Raw genomic sequence first — 15,674 nt, forward strand, 5'->3', positions numbered from 1 at the left:
TCCAATCATCTTTCCCGAACTCTGGTCATAAAATTCACAATAAGAGGGATAAAAAATCACTTTGCAATTTATATATCTAGTAAATTTTTGTATAGATATCAAATTAGTAGACAATCCAAAAACATAAAGAACATTTTTTAGAATAAACGAGGGATTAACTTGAACATCTCCTAATCATGCCACTATAGTAAGTGAACTATCTGCAACAATAATTTTCTTATTACTAGGACACAGGGTATATGTACTAAACTTCTGTGCGAAATGTGTCATATGGTCTATAGCTCTTGAGTCAATAATCCAAGAACTTGTAATAGGCTTAACTGAGACATTTAATTCATGAGAACCAGAAGCTTTACTTGAACTAGAGACTTTACCCAAAAAACATACCACAGTAGGCTTTTCAAGGATTTTTAATAAGTTTATTAGCTTTTCAATCTCTTTCCTATCAAACACTTCTTGTTTTCAAAATATCTGTAGTATTTCAGTGACTTTTTTAGTTGACACTTCCTCAAATTGGGTAGTAGTGATATCTTTCTTTGAAAAGGGTTCGACAATAAAGGCCTAAATAGGGTTAGACAATAAAAGCTAAAAATTTTACTTCCTAAGAAGAGCCTAAAGCTTTGATACCATGTGAAAAAACTAATAGAAAATTTGAATGTCTATTGAAAAACTGCTCATTAAGAAATATACAATAACCTTAGATTTATATACAACTAACTAGAGGTTAAACTAGGAAACTAAATCTTCCTAAAAGACTAATCATATAATTGAAGGATTATCTATCTTAATTTTTTGTCCTTAATTCTAGAGATACAAATATAAATATACAGATTATAAAATTATAACCAACTATAAATAAGTGTTTTCCCACAAAAGCTAAATGTTGGCACAGTTTGTTCTGGAGTAGCTACAAGCCAATGAGCACTTCTTCTTACTAGTAGAGAGAAGGGGATGCGTTATGCAATTCCAAATGCATGCATCATGATACACCAACACAAAGTAGATGTGGGGTATGATTTAACTTCTTGGTTTGCATTGCTAGTTGCTACATTTAGAAAAAAAAATTTGTTAAAGCAGGATGAAAAGATTTGAAATAGCTAATGCATATTTTGGTTGTATTGTTTGAGAGGCAGACTACAATTGAATAAAGCTTATTGTACTATAAAAGATAAATTCATATTCTTGTGACAAAATTAAAGACACTATGAAATTATTTTTAAGTTCTTGGACTATGTGTAACTAACATGAAATCACATTTCATGTACTTGTTGAAATTGATTGGTTATGCTTCTTTCTTTTTGAAAGGTCAGGTTGAAGATGTCAAACGTCAAGTGAATGAAGAAATTCAATCTTGCCATGTAATTTCCTTTTTCTTATATTTTGCATTTTTCTAAATAAGCTACTAATGAATCAAAGAGATCGATCTCTATGTTATGCTTTCTAAATTTTCCTTTTTATATAATAGCTTTTGGTATGGCCATATAGATACTTACCAATCATAAAAATACTCTATTAAACATTTAGCCTTTCTCACTACTACTTTTATTGTAGAAAATTGACAAAATGTATGCGGCTTTCACTGGCCAACCTCTAGAAAAAGTGCAACAATACATAGAAAAGGACCACTTATTATCTATTTCTGAGGTAATGTTGCTTTATGATTTTGTTAAAAACATGAGGTAATGGTTCTCACATAAGTGTTTGCTGAAAACATCTTGCCTGATGCCTATCCCTCTTCCCTTTTTTCTTGCTTACCTACAAGTAGGAGGTAAAGAGAGTGACAATCAAGTTCTATTTGATTTTCCCTTTTAAGGGCCCATATAATGATATCTTTGTGTTTTAAATATCATGGCATTAAACGATTTCAACAAACTGAAAGAAAAGACTAACTAGTGTTCAATATTCCTGTTGGTTTTTTGGTTCTCTCACAAGGCTATGGAATTTAGGCTTATTGATGGTGTATTGGAAACAAAATATTAAACTCAGATTGAACTTCACAAAGTCCTTCTCTGCTAAGCTACACTTCATTACCAACCTTGATGTTTTAGACCTTACTTCATAGTTATTTGGTAGTTGTAAAAATGTTTTGAATTGGTGTTTATAAATTTACATGCTAATTATTTGAAATTATGATGTAGTCACTTAAAGGTTGATAGTTTTAGAATGATGTTCACTATTATACTTTGAGGATGATAATACTGCATTATTGTTGATAATTGAATTTTGCTTATTTTAATACTTATAAATCATGACATTGACAATCTCTTTCATAAGTCTTGTTTCTAAGTTACTGATTCTCTCTTAACCTTCACGTTGGCTTTTGTCTTTGTGATTTAAAATTTATCATTTTTCCAAGGAAACATAAACATAACATAAAGAAGCTTTGCTAGAAATATGTAAATTTGGTAGATGAAAGAGAGTAAAACATGTGCTATGTTTGAATTTACAAAAATGAAATATTCTTGCTATTAAGAGCCTTTTTTTTTTTACTATAAAAATGAAATTTAGTCTATTTCATCAAGTACCTTTTTTTCCTTTGCCTGTGAATTCCCATAATTTATTTTGTGTTGAATTCTAATATCAAGTACTGAAAATGAAGGTGGTTAATGGAAATTATTTTTAAAATATAAAGTAAGACTTTTAAGGATGGTTTTAAGTGTCAATATAGCTCACTTAATGAATATAAAAAAATTTTAAAAAATGTGACTTTTTTTAGTATTTAAATTGCCTTTAAAAGTTTTTTTTTTTCTTATAACAATAGTTTAAAGTGTTGGAAAAAGTTATGTCATCAAATATGTGTAACTTCGACACCGATGATTTGACCACTAGAAACTTTTCATTGACACTCACCAACTGGCGATCAATCGACAATAAAAAAATTATCGATAATAGTAATGGTGGCAATTTTTTAATAATTTATTGGCACTTATAAGTGTTGGTAAAAATAATTTTTCTTGTTATTTTAACATATTGTTTTTGTTGAAACTAAATAATTTTAAAAATAATTTTTTAATACTTTCAAGAAATATAATCTTACAATTTTAATCATTATCCTAACGTTGATTATCCTTACATAGTGAAAATGTCACAGTCCTATAAAAGAGCCATGAATTCCATATCGATTGTATATTAGAGTTGGTCATGTGATATAAGGGTTCACATTACTTTCAACTTGTGAGGAACTTTTTGTGGAACAAAACCGTGAGACCAAAAGAGCTAAAGCAAACAATACTTTACAAATGTGTAAACTATTGACAGTTAGGCTGATCTAGGACGTTGGATGAGTTCACGCTCGGGTCCTAAAGTCGCACGAGGAGTTGCACAAGTTTAGAGGTTGAGTTTTAGCCTTGACAAGAGGTATCAGATCCAGCTCTGGTGATACTAGCAATATGCCCACCATCCACTAAGGATGGTGGGCCTTCGTTGGAGTGGAAGAAGATGTCACGATCCTAGGAATGAGCCATAAATCTCACATCCACTGTGTACTAGAGTTGATCATGGGATATAAAGGTTCACATTACCTTCAACTTGTGATGCGCCTTTTGTGGGATAAAATCATGAGGCCAATAGAGTTGAAGCGGACAATGCCTCAAAAAAACTGTAAACCGTGATAGTTAAGCTGATCTAAGACACCGAATGAATCCATACCTGGGTCCTAGAGTCCCGTGAGTCTAGAGGTTGAGTTTTGATTTGTGACAAAAACAACCAAATCGACCTTAGAAATGTTATTTTTATTAAATATTAAAAACTATATTTTTTCATGTTTTCAATTAAGACTGTATTTTATCTTAAAAACTTCATCTTTTCAACAAACACTATTTTTATTTTAGAAATGTCATCTTTATTGAATTTTGAAACATATATTATTTTTTTAAATAAAGACTATGTTTTTATCTTAAAAACGTCATTTTCTCAACAAAAACTATATTTTTATCTTAAAAACATCATCTTCTCAATAAAGATTATGCTTTTATTTTAGAAATATCATCTTTATTGAATTCTAAAACATATATGATGTTTTCAACAAAAACTATGCGTTTTTATTTTAAGAATGTCATCTTTTCAATAGATACTACATTTTTTATCTTAAAAAAATTATTTTCGTTGAATTCTGAAAAATATATTTTACATGTTTTTAACAAAGATTGTGTTTTTATATTAGAAACATCATATTTTCAATAAAAGCTGTGTTAATCTTAAATCGTTATTTTTGTTGACTTTTGAAAATTTATTTTTTATATTTATAATAAATACTGAATTTTTGTCTTAGAAATGTTATCTTTTTCTACAAAAATTTTATTTTTATCTCAAAAATGTTGTTTTTGTTAAATTCAAAAAAATAATTCTTTTCATATTTTCAACAAAATTACGTTTTTATTTTAAAAACATTATTTTTTGTTGAATTATAAAAAAATAATTCTTTTCATCTTTTCAACAAGGATTGTGTTTTTAATCATAATTTTTGTGAGGATTTCAATAGCACCATATTAAAAACATGATTTTTTATTTAAAATATATTAAAAATATTATTTTTATAATATTTTATAAAAATTACTATGTTTCTAAAGTAAATAATATTATTTTATAATATAATAATTTTATTTTTTAAATACATAGTCAAAACTGATAAATTTAATTATATTAATATTAATATGCATTAAAGTTTACAATATAATATAAATTTTTAGAAAATACATAAATAAAAACTTTTATAAATTCAATTAAAAAACTGCAGCGCGATGGCTCATTTATTATTTAAAACAAAAGTTAGGCACATTTTAATTTTTAGTGTTTTTTATTTCAGAGTTAGAATACATTAAAATATACTTTTTTTAAATTTTCATAATATTAAAAATAAATAATTGTTTGGGGATGATTGCTTATAAAAGGATACATTTCATCGTCAACTAAAAGACTTTATTCTTTGTACCACAAATTCTATTTAAAAGGAGTTTTGAAATTTTATTATATCCAAACAACATAATAATCTTTAAAAAGAAAAAAATTGATCTAGGAGCCCAAAACTCAATTTATTGTTGTTGTTTATTTAATTTCTAACAAAATAATAGCTTTTCTTTACGAGGAAAAAGGATTTTATAGTTAGAATTGGTGAGTTCTCGTTATAGTGGCAAAAGAAAGATTGTTATACTATTATTGACTAGATTTGGCAGGCCCTCCTATTTGGCATGAGTTCAGGTGTTGTTCCCAAATAGGACAAATAGCACTTGTGGGGACAGAACAGAAAGGAAAATTGAGATATTCACATCCCACAAATCAAGGACAAAATGGTAATTGGGAAGTAGAAGACAGGATAACAATGAAGTATTGGGTTAGCAGGGGCCAGTAGGCTCCCAATACCAGCATGAAAGCAACATATCATCCCTGAAATACAAAAAGAAGAATCTCAACATTTGTCTTTTGTGTGCACAAGCTCAAATGGTAGATGGAGCCGACATTTGGGAATCAAACGCTGCTGAGAGCCAACTACCACTCTACAATCCCTTATCAGCTCCTCTTGGCTTTTTGTTTGCTCTTTGCTTTGCTTTGGTTTTGCTTTATCAACCCTAAGATCGTGTGAAAGGTCGCATGGCTTTAGAACTGTCGATATATTTAACATCAAAATAAGCAAAGCCCATGTGGAATATAGACAAAAGAAAACAAACTGAATGAGAATCATCGATGTGGGTGTAGTCCTAGTTCATTTGAATCAAGTTCCTGCCATTTTCGATCGGATTGGAGCAAAAGAATAGCTAGGCTTGGAATCTCTTTATATAAAATCATATCAAAAGCTCCTTCTTCACAGTTCAAATATGGCATTGATTTGAAGCTATCTCTAGTGCTCTACTGTTAAACATTGTACAGGACGGTTGGTAAAGAAAATAAAAAGGACTTTTGGCAAAGCTTCAAGCTCTGATCACTCACCAAAACAAAGTAATTGGTTAGCACTGCACAAACTCAGCCTCATGTCATACTCAATACTTGAGGTGTAAAAACTGCAAAAGCCATATATGTAAAGGTATCAACTTAGTAAAAAGAAGAAACTTATTGCTGAATATACTGGTTTTTGCGGTGGTGGAACTTCACTTAATAAAATATATCTGAAAAGTGAGATACTATGGGACAACCTGCAATGACAAGCCTCACTTTCAGTTATTAATCTACAGTTCCTTAATTAGTTTTCCCCTATTCCATTAGGCGGTACATCACTTTTTTTAATTATTAAGAATGCATACACTCCTCTTAGTTCTTCTCCGATCTCAAACTATTTGATACAAGCAGTGAATGATTAGATTATATGTTAAGAATGATAATGACCAACGAAGCTTTGTCTTAATGATAAAGAAAAGGTTTTGGTCCTCCGCCTCTTGATTTAATGCTTAAGGAAGTTTTAAAAAAGATGAAATTTTGGACTATATTTTCTTGTAAAAAATTTAAAATTTAGTTTAATTTTTTATGTTGATTTATTTGTTTAAATGTTTTGTTTTACTTCTTTCATAAATATTCTATTTGATATAAAAAATTATTTAACTGTAATCGTAATTTCTATTTGTAATATAAAATTTCATTGAAAAAGAACAATAAAATTCCATTAACTATATTAATTTTTTTACTAGCTTTGTTAATCATTAATGCAGAAACATTTTATAATTTTTTATTTTAAATTTAAAACTCGATATTCGAATACAAATGATTTTTCTGAAATAGTGATGTAGAAATGGAGTCCACTTAAATTATTTATTGTTTATTGCTACTTCCATTTCCATCGATACGGTGCACCAATGAATCGGACGTATAAGAGAGAGAAAAAGATCAGTCAAAGATTTTGGGTTTGAAATGATTAAAGCGGTGGGGATGTCTTTACCCAAATGAAAATGATATTTTATGAAAAGGAGCTAAAGGGCGCAATCATAGAAACAAAAACACTGCAAAGAAAAAGTAGCCTGGATGGCAATGGCATGCCATGCACAAAAATTTTAATAAAACAAAATAAAAAGCATGAAAAAACATAAAAAGAAAAAGCAGACTGTGACGGTGTGCCAGGTAGATTTGTTCAGATGGCTGGTGGGTCCCTCCTTTAAGCCATCATCTGTTTTGAATAAAAGTGTTCTTTTTTCCTTTGAGATTAAAGAGAAAAATAAAACAAAACAAACAAACAAAAGAATTATGTCATGCCCACATTATACTTACGTTATTGATGAACATGCGTATAACTTCTATGAAACAAACTGAACAATTTAAATTGAAAATTTTTATGTCTGAACATTTATTCCAAATGATTGATACATGTATCCAGTTATTCAAATAATTTTAATTTTTAAATTTAAAAAAATTAAAAAATTTTATAAATTTATGCTGATACTTTTCCAATTCTCTAAGTTCTTTTTTCATTGTAGAAGCAATCTATGTGCAAGGTTTCCTTGTTTGGGAAATCATTTATGTGTTTTGTAGCTTTCTTTGGCTAAAACTTTATTCTTCATGTATGATAAGAATATCTCTAAGACGAAAATTTGGACTTAATGATCCTTTAACCGACTTTGGAAAGAATTTGTGGAGTTTAGAGCTTCAAAACCATTCCTTTTTAGTCATAAGACAACTTATCATCCTTATGCCAAGCTTTTTTTTTTTTTTTTTTTGTGGGGGTTAGATGAAATAACAGAAAAAATAATGGAAATATATGATTTAATGTCTATGGACCACAGGATTAGGAAACTATATATACATATATATATATATATATATATAAAAGAGAGAGAGAGAGAGAGAGAGAGAGAGAGAGAGAGAGAGAGAGAGAGAGAGAGAGAGAAAAGAAAAGTGTTGGTCCCCTAACGATCCAAGTCCAAGAATGTACGTGGAGGGATGGTAGGGGCACATGCTATACGCCACCGTCATGGAAAAGCAAAATCTCAGAATCTTATGTCCTAAGTTCTAAAAGTACAATGCCATGCATAGTTTATGCCACGAAAGATTATAATATATTGTTGATGTCTTAATTAATTGTGTTTCAATGCTTTGTGTTTCTTTACTCCTCCATTGCAGGATTTTTAATATATTTGGCTATTCTTCAAGTCTACAATTAGTATGCTTTATCAATACTCTTGACATAAAGCTATATATTAGAATACATATACATATATATATGTGTGTGTGCACTTCAATAAGAAAATTCAAAGGTTGATGATACCATTAGAGGTGTAATAGTTAGGTTAATTACCCATTCAAATAGCATATACTGTCAGTAAATCATATATTGTCATATCATTAATGAAAAAGCATAAAATTTAACAAGTCTTTAAAAATAAATACACAAAAATTTAATTTTTTAACTTTTTTTTCTCTACAATCGTTTTAGAAAAAGAGAAGGATTGTGAATTTTGACTATAGTGTTTATTTTTTTTTCTTTCAAAATCCATATTGTGATTGCTAAGGGCTGATTGGGTTGAAAATTTTGAGTGAACTGTTCATACTTTTGCTTGAAAGAATGAAAATTTTTAATTTCTTTAACTTGCATTAGAGGAGGGATTTGGGGAGATGGGATCGAAAATTGTGTAATTGGCTTCAGGATTTTAAAATATTTCTTCAAGAGGGAATTCCAAAAAGTTGTGATTCCAAATTATGATTGTTTAAGTTGCTCCAAAAGACGATTTAGGTGTTATGCAGAAGTGATTTTTTTTTTTTTTTGGGAAGAAGATAGAAGTCGTGAAGGCAGAAATAAAAAAAATAAAAAAATAAAAACTTAAAGAGTAATTATTCTGTTGTCAAAAACGCAACTTATTTTGTAAAATTAAAAAGGTAAATAAATAAATTTTATTTTATCAAATTGAAAATATGAAACTTTTGTGTATTTATTTTTGAGGATTTGTTAAATTTTATGTTTTTTCATTAGTGATGTAATAACTTATTATTCACTAATAATGTATAAAAATTATATAATGATAATATATCAAATATAAATCTTATGATTAATGTCACAGTTTAATAAGTTTTCAAGTGCTTTAATTAATTATAAGAAGTGCATAAATTAATGTCATAGTATATATGAATGTATCTATATGTATGGCATTCTTTGATTATACACATTAGAATGTTAATCTCATTATTTTAATAGGTTTATTATTATTGTTGGTAATACAATAAGTATCATTGTTTTTTATGATTAAACTAATAATAAGAGGGAGAGGCCTGGTATTGCGTGCTGAAGGGTATGGACGGCTTGGTGGCCCACACTACCTTTTGAGAGGAACTCTGATTTTTGTTAGTTTGTGAGCAGACAAAAGCAGGGAAGCTTCTTATCGTCCCAATGGGTTTTCACACACTTAGAATCTGCAAAAGCCAAACTTCTCATATATCATATTCGATTTGTTTTAATCCCCCAATCATTCCCATAATTACAACTAATGGATGATTCAAATATGGAAGAATTTTTATCGCACAAGCTGCCTGGCTGGGCAACCGTGTAATAAAGGGGATATCTAAGGGTTAATGGTTTTGCCATTCATTCCAACAGTGGCCTATATAGTTCAATATCGTACAAGCTAGTTCAGTGCATGCTCTGTTTCATCACATTCTAAATCTGCCCATTTTCTTTTGCTATCTCTTCTCTCCCTCTCTTATTAGAACAGTTCCGCTATGGCTCCAATGAGTCTCCCTCCTGGATTCAGGTTTCATCCAACTGATGAAGAGCTTGTTGCTTATTATCTGGACAGGAAAATCACTGGTCGCACAATTGAGCTTGAAATTATCCCAGAGGTTGATCTCTACAAATGTGAGCCTTGGGATTTACCAGGTAATAATTATATATATATATAGTTCTTTCCTTTTTTTTTTTAGTTTGTACGGAATCAAACCTGACTCGTTTTTCTGTCCCTGGCACTAACATTTCACTGTGAAACTTTCTATAATCTGATGGTTGTTAACAGATAAGTCATTTTTACCAAGCAAAGACATGGAGTGGTACTTCTACGGCCCAAGGGATAAGAAGTACCCGAATGGGTCAAGAACGAACAGGGCAACACGTGCCGGATACTGGAAAGCCACCGGAAAAGATAGGGCAGTACACTCTCAGAAGAGGGCGGTTGGCATGAAGAAAACATTGGTTTATTACAGAGGTAGGGCTCCCCACGGCATCAGAACTAATTGGGTAATGCATGAGTATCGCTTAGTCGACTCAGCTTGTGGCACTGCTCCATCTAGTTTAAAGGTACAGCCATGCACTTCTCACCAAAATTAATTAATTCCTCTTTGATATCTAAATATGCAATGGAATGATCAGCGCATAAGAAATTTGAACTGCATATGGGTGATATCTAGTGTAGCTGTCAACATTGGGCAGGTACGTTAATAAATTGGACATGAGATGGGTAAAATATTTTTTATTATTAATTTTATATTTTTGTATTATATATTTTTATATTTATTTTATTTTTATCTTGTGGATATTTAATTGGTATGAATAATTTTTATACATATAGTTTATTTTTTAAAAATAATTTTTTTTATTTTTTATATTTATGTAATTTTTAAATAAATAAATATTAATATATAATTTTTTAAATGAAATATATTAATTTTAATTAATCTAAAATAAAAATTTATATTATGTAATAAAAATTCTATTTACTAAATATATATAAATATATAAGATATGGTATGAGATAGATATTACATTACCAATTTCTGTATCTGATAAAAAATTTTAAATCATACTTATCTCATCTCCATCTCCAAAATCTAATACCCATCACATCCTCATCCCTATTTAGATAAAAAGTTAGATTTTCTATCATGTATAAATAAAATTAACATCCCTAAGATCAGACATCCTAATTTTAATTTTCATAAAATTAAATTTCTAGGGTTAAGAAAAAAAATGATAATACGATTTTCTTTTTTATTTTGTATTCTACTAAATTACGAACGTTTGAATAGGGGAAGAAGAGTACACAACTGTTCAATAAATACACGTACAAAATGGAACACCTAAAAGCCACAATGAAAATCCATGAAATTTAATTTATAAAACGCATGAAATGAAATTATTGTGTGCTGTTTAATAAATTGAAAAAAAAAATTCATTGAAAATTTTAGTAGTATATGTGGTGTCGTCTTCTGTCTTTAGGGTTGAATTGTTAATATTTTTATTACCAAAACGAATATGATGCCAATGATTATTATTTATAAGTGCATATATATAAAAAAATATTAATATATATTCTTTCTATTTTTATTTTCTTTTGAAAAGAGTACAGCATACATATAAAAAATGATTATGAAAAAGACTCTTTGGTTCTAATCCTCCATTCTTTATAGGTGTACTAGCCAATGATCTTTCTTTCTTTTAAGCTATTCCTGTTTCTTTTTACCTCTTTCTAATATTCTTTTAGACACTTTGCATGTTACTCTTTTTCTACGTAAGTAAATTCAATTGATTGATGTTAATAATTTGGCAAAGCAGGACTCTTATGCTTTATGTCGCATCTTCAAGAAAAACATACAAATTCCTAAAACAAAAAAAGAAGCTATTGAGAATAATAATGTAGGGAAAGATATGGCTCGGGCACCAGAGGAACAATTATTTGGTGATGATGCAAGTGGATATGAAATTTTAAGAGGGAGAGAAGTTGAATTTGAAGATGAGAATTTCAATACTTCCTCTTCGGATGTCACTCAAGGAACACCCAATGAAACTGGCATGGCAGACGATTATCAACCCCCAACCACCTCAGATGAAGCAAACAGTTCAGCCAATATGTGTTCTCTTGGCGTAGATTTCTCCTCCGACCTAATTCAGGTATGATATAACAAGTACCAACAGACTATTATTTGAAAATACTATCTAAAAGTCGCCCACTGACATAGGCAAAGCTTCGGAACACCTTTAACCACCAAATCTTGCATGCCTTAGGTCATTGCAATGGGCCATCCCCGGATTCTTATAATAATTATATGCTTTAGACATCTTTTTATGTTGAAGACATGATTATCTCCTTTGCCAACACTGGATTTTTACAGCAATATTCTGCTTTATTGCGTGCTTTATTACCAAAGGCTTCAAAATCACTCCAACATTTCGGCTGCATTCACACAAACACATGAAAGTACAATCTGCTGGTCAATGTGGGTTGGAATTGGCCCACCAAGCAACCACTTTGAGTTGGCTTTCGATCTTAAAGTAACAAAAGTTGGTAGCAATGAAACTCACTCTCTTTTCCTAAAGCTCTCATCTCAACCCCGAAAGATCTCATAGACTGACTCAAATGCATGGCTTTCTTCACCATCTTCCATAACTTCTTTTGACTGACTCAAACATCTTTCTCCCTCATTTTCCACGTATCTATTTCTCTAACATCTCCACTGTCACTAACCTCGATGACATGTTTCTCTTTGATCTCATCTTTATCAGAATTTACGCAAAATTTCCATTCTGAAACACCTTCGCTTTTTCCTTTTTTTTTTTTTTTCTTTTCTTATCAACATCTATTTTGGACCCTTCAAACTCTTTTCAATTTGGATTTGAACCATTTCAGAAATACTCAAACATTTACTCCATTAGCTATGTTGCTAATGAGGTAATTAAAGTAATACTCCGAGTCCAAAATCTCAAAATGGACTTAATTCCAACAAAAATACTCATGTTTTAAGTTTACACTCATATTTTTTGTTATTAAAAATTGTAATTTGTTTGATAAACAATATCCTATTTCACATGTCCGTTTATGAATGAAGGAAATGCAGATGCCAGGCTACACAAATCTTCATTATCAAGTTCCATTTCCACCATTAGAGCTAGAAGACTTCCCACAGATAAATATATCAGAGACAAAGTCGTCCAAGGCCGAGAATATTGATGAATACATGATTTATGACAAGTACAGGGACTACATAAATGGATCGTTAGAAGAGATTTTCTCCCTTTGTTCCTCTAAGGACAATTCTATGCCCCTCTCCATGTATGATTAAACACACTAACAGCATTATACTTATTTATCTTTTTCATATATTATAATATTACAAAAAAAATCATTTTTAAGACAAAGGTAGAAGGTCTTGTTAGGGAAAATAATCAGCATTAGAGGATTATTTTGCCAAGCACAAGATGAAAAAGCTACATATTCTTGCTTTCCTTTTTTACCATTTTTTTCGTATTGTGGCTGAATAAATCATTTTATTTCTTTTGATCAATCAATGCATCAAGTTCCTATATATCTATATATTATTTATTAGATTCAAATTTTCACTCCGTTAGGTCTTATTGTGAACAAAATCGCAAGGAGCATAGACATTTAAAATTACAGTCAAAATTTTGGATTGAATCCATTTACCTTGCACCCCTAGAAATTTGTTTTTAATCTAACTTTTTTCCAAAACAAAAGGCAACAATCCACCAGAATGTCATTATAAGCAGAACGAATCCAGTCATAATTCCCATCACCCCAAAAATTTGCGATTGTTGGGCTTTAATCAATGCCAGCATGGCTTCTTGAACTAGCAAGCTGCTAGATCTACACCTAATATGAAGTCACCATTCTCTTTAAAATTCTACATTCAATTAGCCGCACTATCATTCTCTTATGTTGTAACACAAAATTCTCATCTTTATTCACTTAAAAAAACAGACACCCAATCGAGCTAGATAAAAAAATGAAGAAAATAAAGACAAAAGAAGAACCTGAAGCTATTAAAAGCGCCTCCTGTCCCTAGCGTCCATATATTTCAACCATTCTACAATTTTCCATTTGCAAAGAGACCCAACATCTTTTACATATTCCATTTTTCTGTGCTTCCTCCATTAAAATTCTATTTTTGTTTTGGAAATCGTCATGAGCCTATGAAACAAGAACAAGGACAAGGGATAAAACTATGACACGAAATTGAGTGATAAGAAAATTTAAAAAAAAACTAAGACGTGAAATAACAAAGATAGGATAATGAAATATATTTTAATTAACTCATTGCAATATATAAATTATTTTTATTTTTAATTTTTTATCAAAATCCTTTTTAAAAGTAGTTTTATCTCATAAAAAAACTAATTACATATTTTTAAAAGAGAAATTATCTTAAGATTCTAACTCGTAATAATTAATTAGTCAAAAGCCCAAAATATAATGCTTTGCTTTTTGGACTAGTCTAAATAGAATGTAATTTGGGCAGCTAAAGCACATGACCTAAGCCCATGTTATAATTATAAGAAAAGCTCTAATTTCTATTGCTCTTCTTCCTCCTTTCAAGTAGTGCCACGGTGCTCTGGTTCTGGTATTCTTTTTTTTTTTTTTTTAGCCATTAACACAAACAACAGAATGTCTATTTTTTTTTCCTTGTCCTTCCCATGTCGGAGTGTGTTTAGGTTGTGTCTAGATCGTGTCCAATTTCGTTTTAATTTGTTGATGTATCTATGCATGTCCAATATGTATCTTATTGTGTCGACAGCGTTTTCACATCAAACACCGGTACGACCCTGATACACTGGGGAGACTGAGTCCGTGCTTTCATAGTCATAAGTAATGAATCATTAGCAGCCTTCCCTCCACGAGTCTTCACAATTTGCAATAAGTTTTTTCCTCAATTTCCTTCATTTCATTCTTTCTATTTTAGATAATTTAAAAATCAAAATTTCCTCAACCTCATACAAGTTTTTCGGTTGTTGAAATCCTATGCTCAATAGAGATGATAATAGATTGGAGTGGATCGAGTTTAATTTAGTTTTTTGAATAATGCATAATATTATAAAATTTTAAAATTCAACTCAAATTCGAATCGATCTTTTATTGAAATTGATTTAATTTTAATTGAATTTTATCTATTTCGGTTTAATCTATCAATTTTTTAAATTTAGTATTTTTGTTTTTACATATTATTTTAATATGATTTTTAATATATTTAAATAAATTTAAATATAAAATAGTTATTTTATAAAAATTTAAAATATATATAAGCTAATAAAATAATAAAATAATAAAATATAAATTTTGGTTTAGTTCGATTCGATTCGATTTTTTTAGTTTTTCATTCCTTGATTCAAACCTAATATATACATTTAATAATTGAATTTAATCTGAACTGAATAAGAAAGAAAAACCAATCTAAATCAGATCGAATACTATGATTTCAAATTAATTTTCAATTTTTTGCACCCCTAATGATCCATAAGGAGTGAACCTGTGAATTCTCGCCCAAACTCGAAAAATCCGCCTAACTCATCTGAACTTGAACCTAACCCAACCCAATTTGACATAAAAGTCAACAACTTGAACTAGAATCAATTCAAAACTGAAATGGCCGAATCCGAAATGAAACGAAACGAAAATGGTTCAAACCTGAAATGGTCCGAAAACAAAATGACTCAAAATTAATCCAAAATAACTCAAGACTAAATTAAGTATAATTTTATTTAAAAACATTAATTTAATAAAAATAATAAATATAACACAAAGGATAACTTATTAAAATTATTGAAAATATCAAATTAATATATATATTTTTAATATCAAACTAGTATAATTTATATATCTGTGATATGTTACATATAAAATTTCTTATAATTCATAATATGATTTTAAATAGTTATATATATTTTAATTATAATGGGTATACATACCAATGTATTATTTTGTAATAAATTATATAATCTCTTATAATTATACATGAGTATAAACTATCATGTGATAGAGTTAATA

The 15,674-nt window shown here is 29.4% G+C and overlaps 2 protein-coding genes across 3 annotated transcripts; both read left to right on the forward strand.

Annotated features, from left to right (window-relative positions):
• The first annotated feature begins 936 nt into the window (after nt 1-936).
• Nucleotides 937-1,980, forward strand: LOC111276400 (ATP-dependent Clp protease proteolytic subunit 6, chloroplastic-like). The gene is made up of 4 exons (XM_089754536.1): nt 937-1,010; nt 1,304-1,358; nt 1,552-1,644; nt 1,933-1,980. The coding sequence occupies exons 1-4, from the start codon at nt 952-954 to the stop codon at nt 1,978-1,980; spliced, it is 255 nt and encodes an 84-aa protein (XP_089610662.1). The 5' UTR covers nt 937-951.
• A 7,415-nt stretch (nt 1,981-9,395) lies between these two features.
• Nucleotides 9,396-13,220, forward strand: NAC020 (NAC domain containing protein 20). 2 transcript variants are annotated; one of them, XM_022862422.2, is made up of 4 exons: nt 9,396-9,784; nt 9,918-10,198; nt 11,453-11,788; nt 12,733-13,220. In XM_022862422.2, the coding sequence occupies exons 1-4, from the start codon at nt 9,628-9,630 to the stop codon at nt 12,955-12,957; spliced, it is 999 nt and encodes a 332-aa protein (XP_022718157.2). In that variant the 5' UTR covers nt 9,396-9,627; the 3' UTR covers nt 12,958-13,220. The 2 variants fall into 2 exon arrangements, with proteins under 2 accessions (XP_022718157.2, XP_089610441.1); XM_089754315.1 differs by having other exon boundaries at nt 12,724-13,219.
• The last annotated feature ends 2,454 nt before the right edge of the window (nt 13,221-15,674 follow it).

This window comes from Durio zibethinus, chromosome 25 (genome assembly GCF_047325235.1).
Source record: "Durio zibethinus cultivar Kanyao isolate XHJ-2024 chromosome 25, ASM4732523v1, whole genome shotgun sequence".
Taxonomy (NCBI): Eukaryota; Viridiplantae; Streptophyta; class Magnoliopsida; order Malvales; family Malvaceae; genus Durio; species Durio zibethinus.

What these genes read in the sequence shown, in the direction of transcription:
- LOC111276400 (XM_089754536.1), top strand. Translation starts at nt 952, where the DNA reads ATGCGTTATGCAATTCCAAATGCATGCATCATGATACACCAACACAAA. An exon ending in CAACACAAAGTAGATGTGGG is followed by an intron (nt 1,011 to 1,303) that starts GTATGATTTAAC and finishes TTTCTTTTTGAA; the next exon opens with AGGTCAGGTTGAAGATGTCA. An exon ending in ACTTATTATCTATTTCTGAG is followed by an intron (nt 1,645 to 1,932) that starts GTAATGTTGCTT and finishes TTCTCTCACAAG; the next exon opens with GCTATGGAATTTAGGCTTAT.
- NAC020 (XM_089754315.1), top strand. Translation starts at nt 9,628, where the DNA reads ATGGCTCCAATGAGTCTCCCTCCTGGATTCAGGTTTCATCCAACTGAT. An exon ending in TGAGCCTTGGGATTTACCAG is followed by an intron (nt 9,785 to 9,917) that starts GTAATAATTATA and finishes GGTTGTTAACAG; the next exon opens with ATAAGTCATTTTTACCAAGC. An exon ending in TCTCCTCCGACCTAATTCAG is followed by an intron (nt 11,789 to 12,723) that starts GTATGATATAAC and finishes TTATGAATGAAG; the next exon opens with GAAATGCAGATGCCAGGCTA.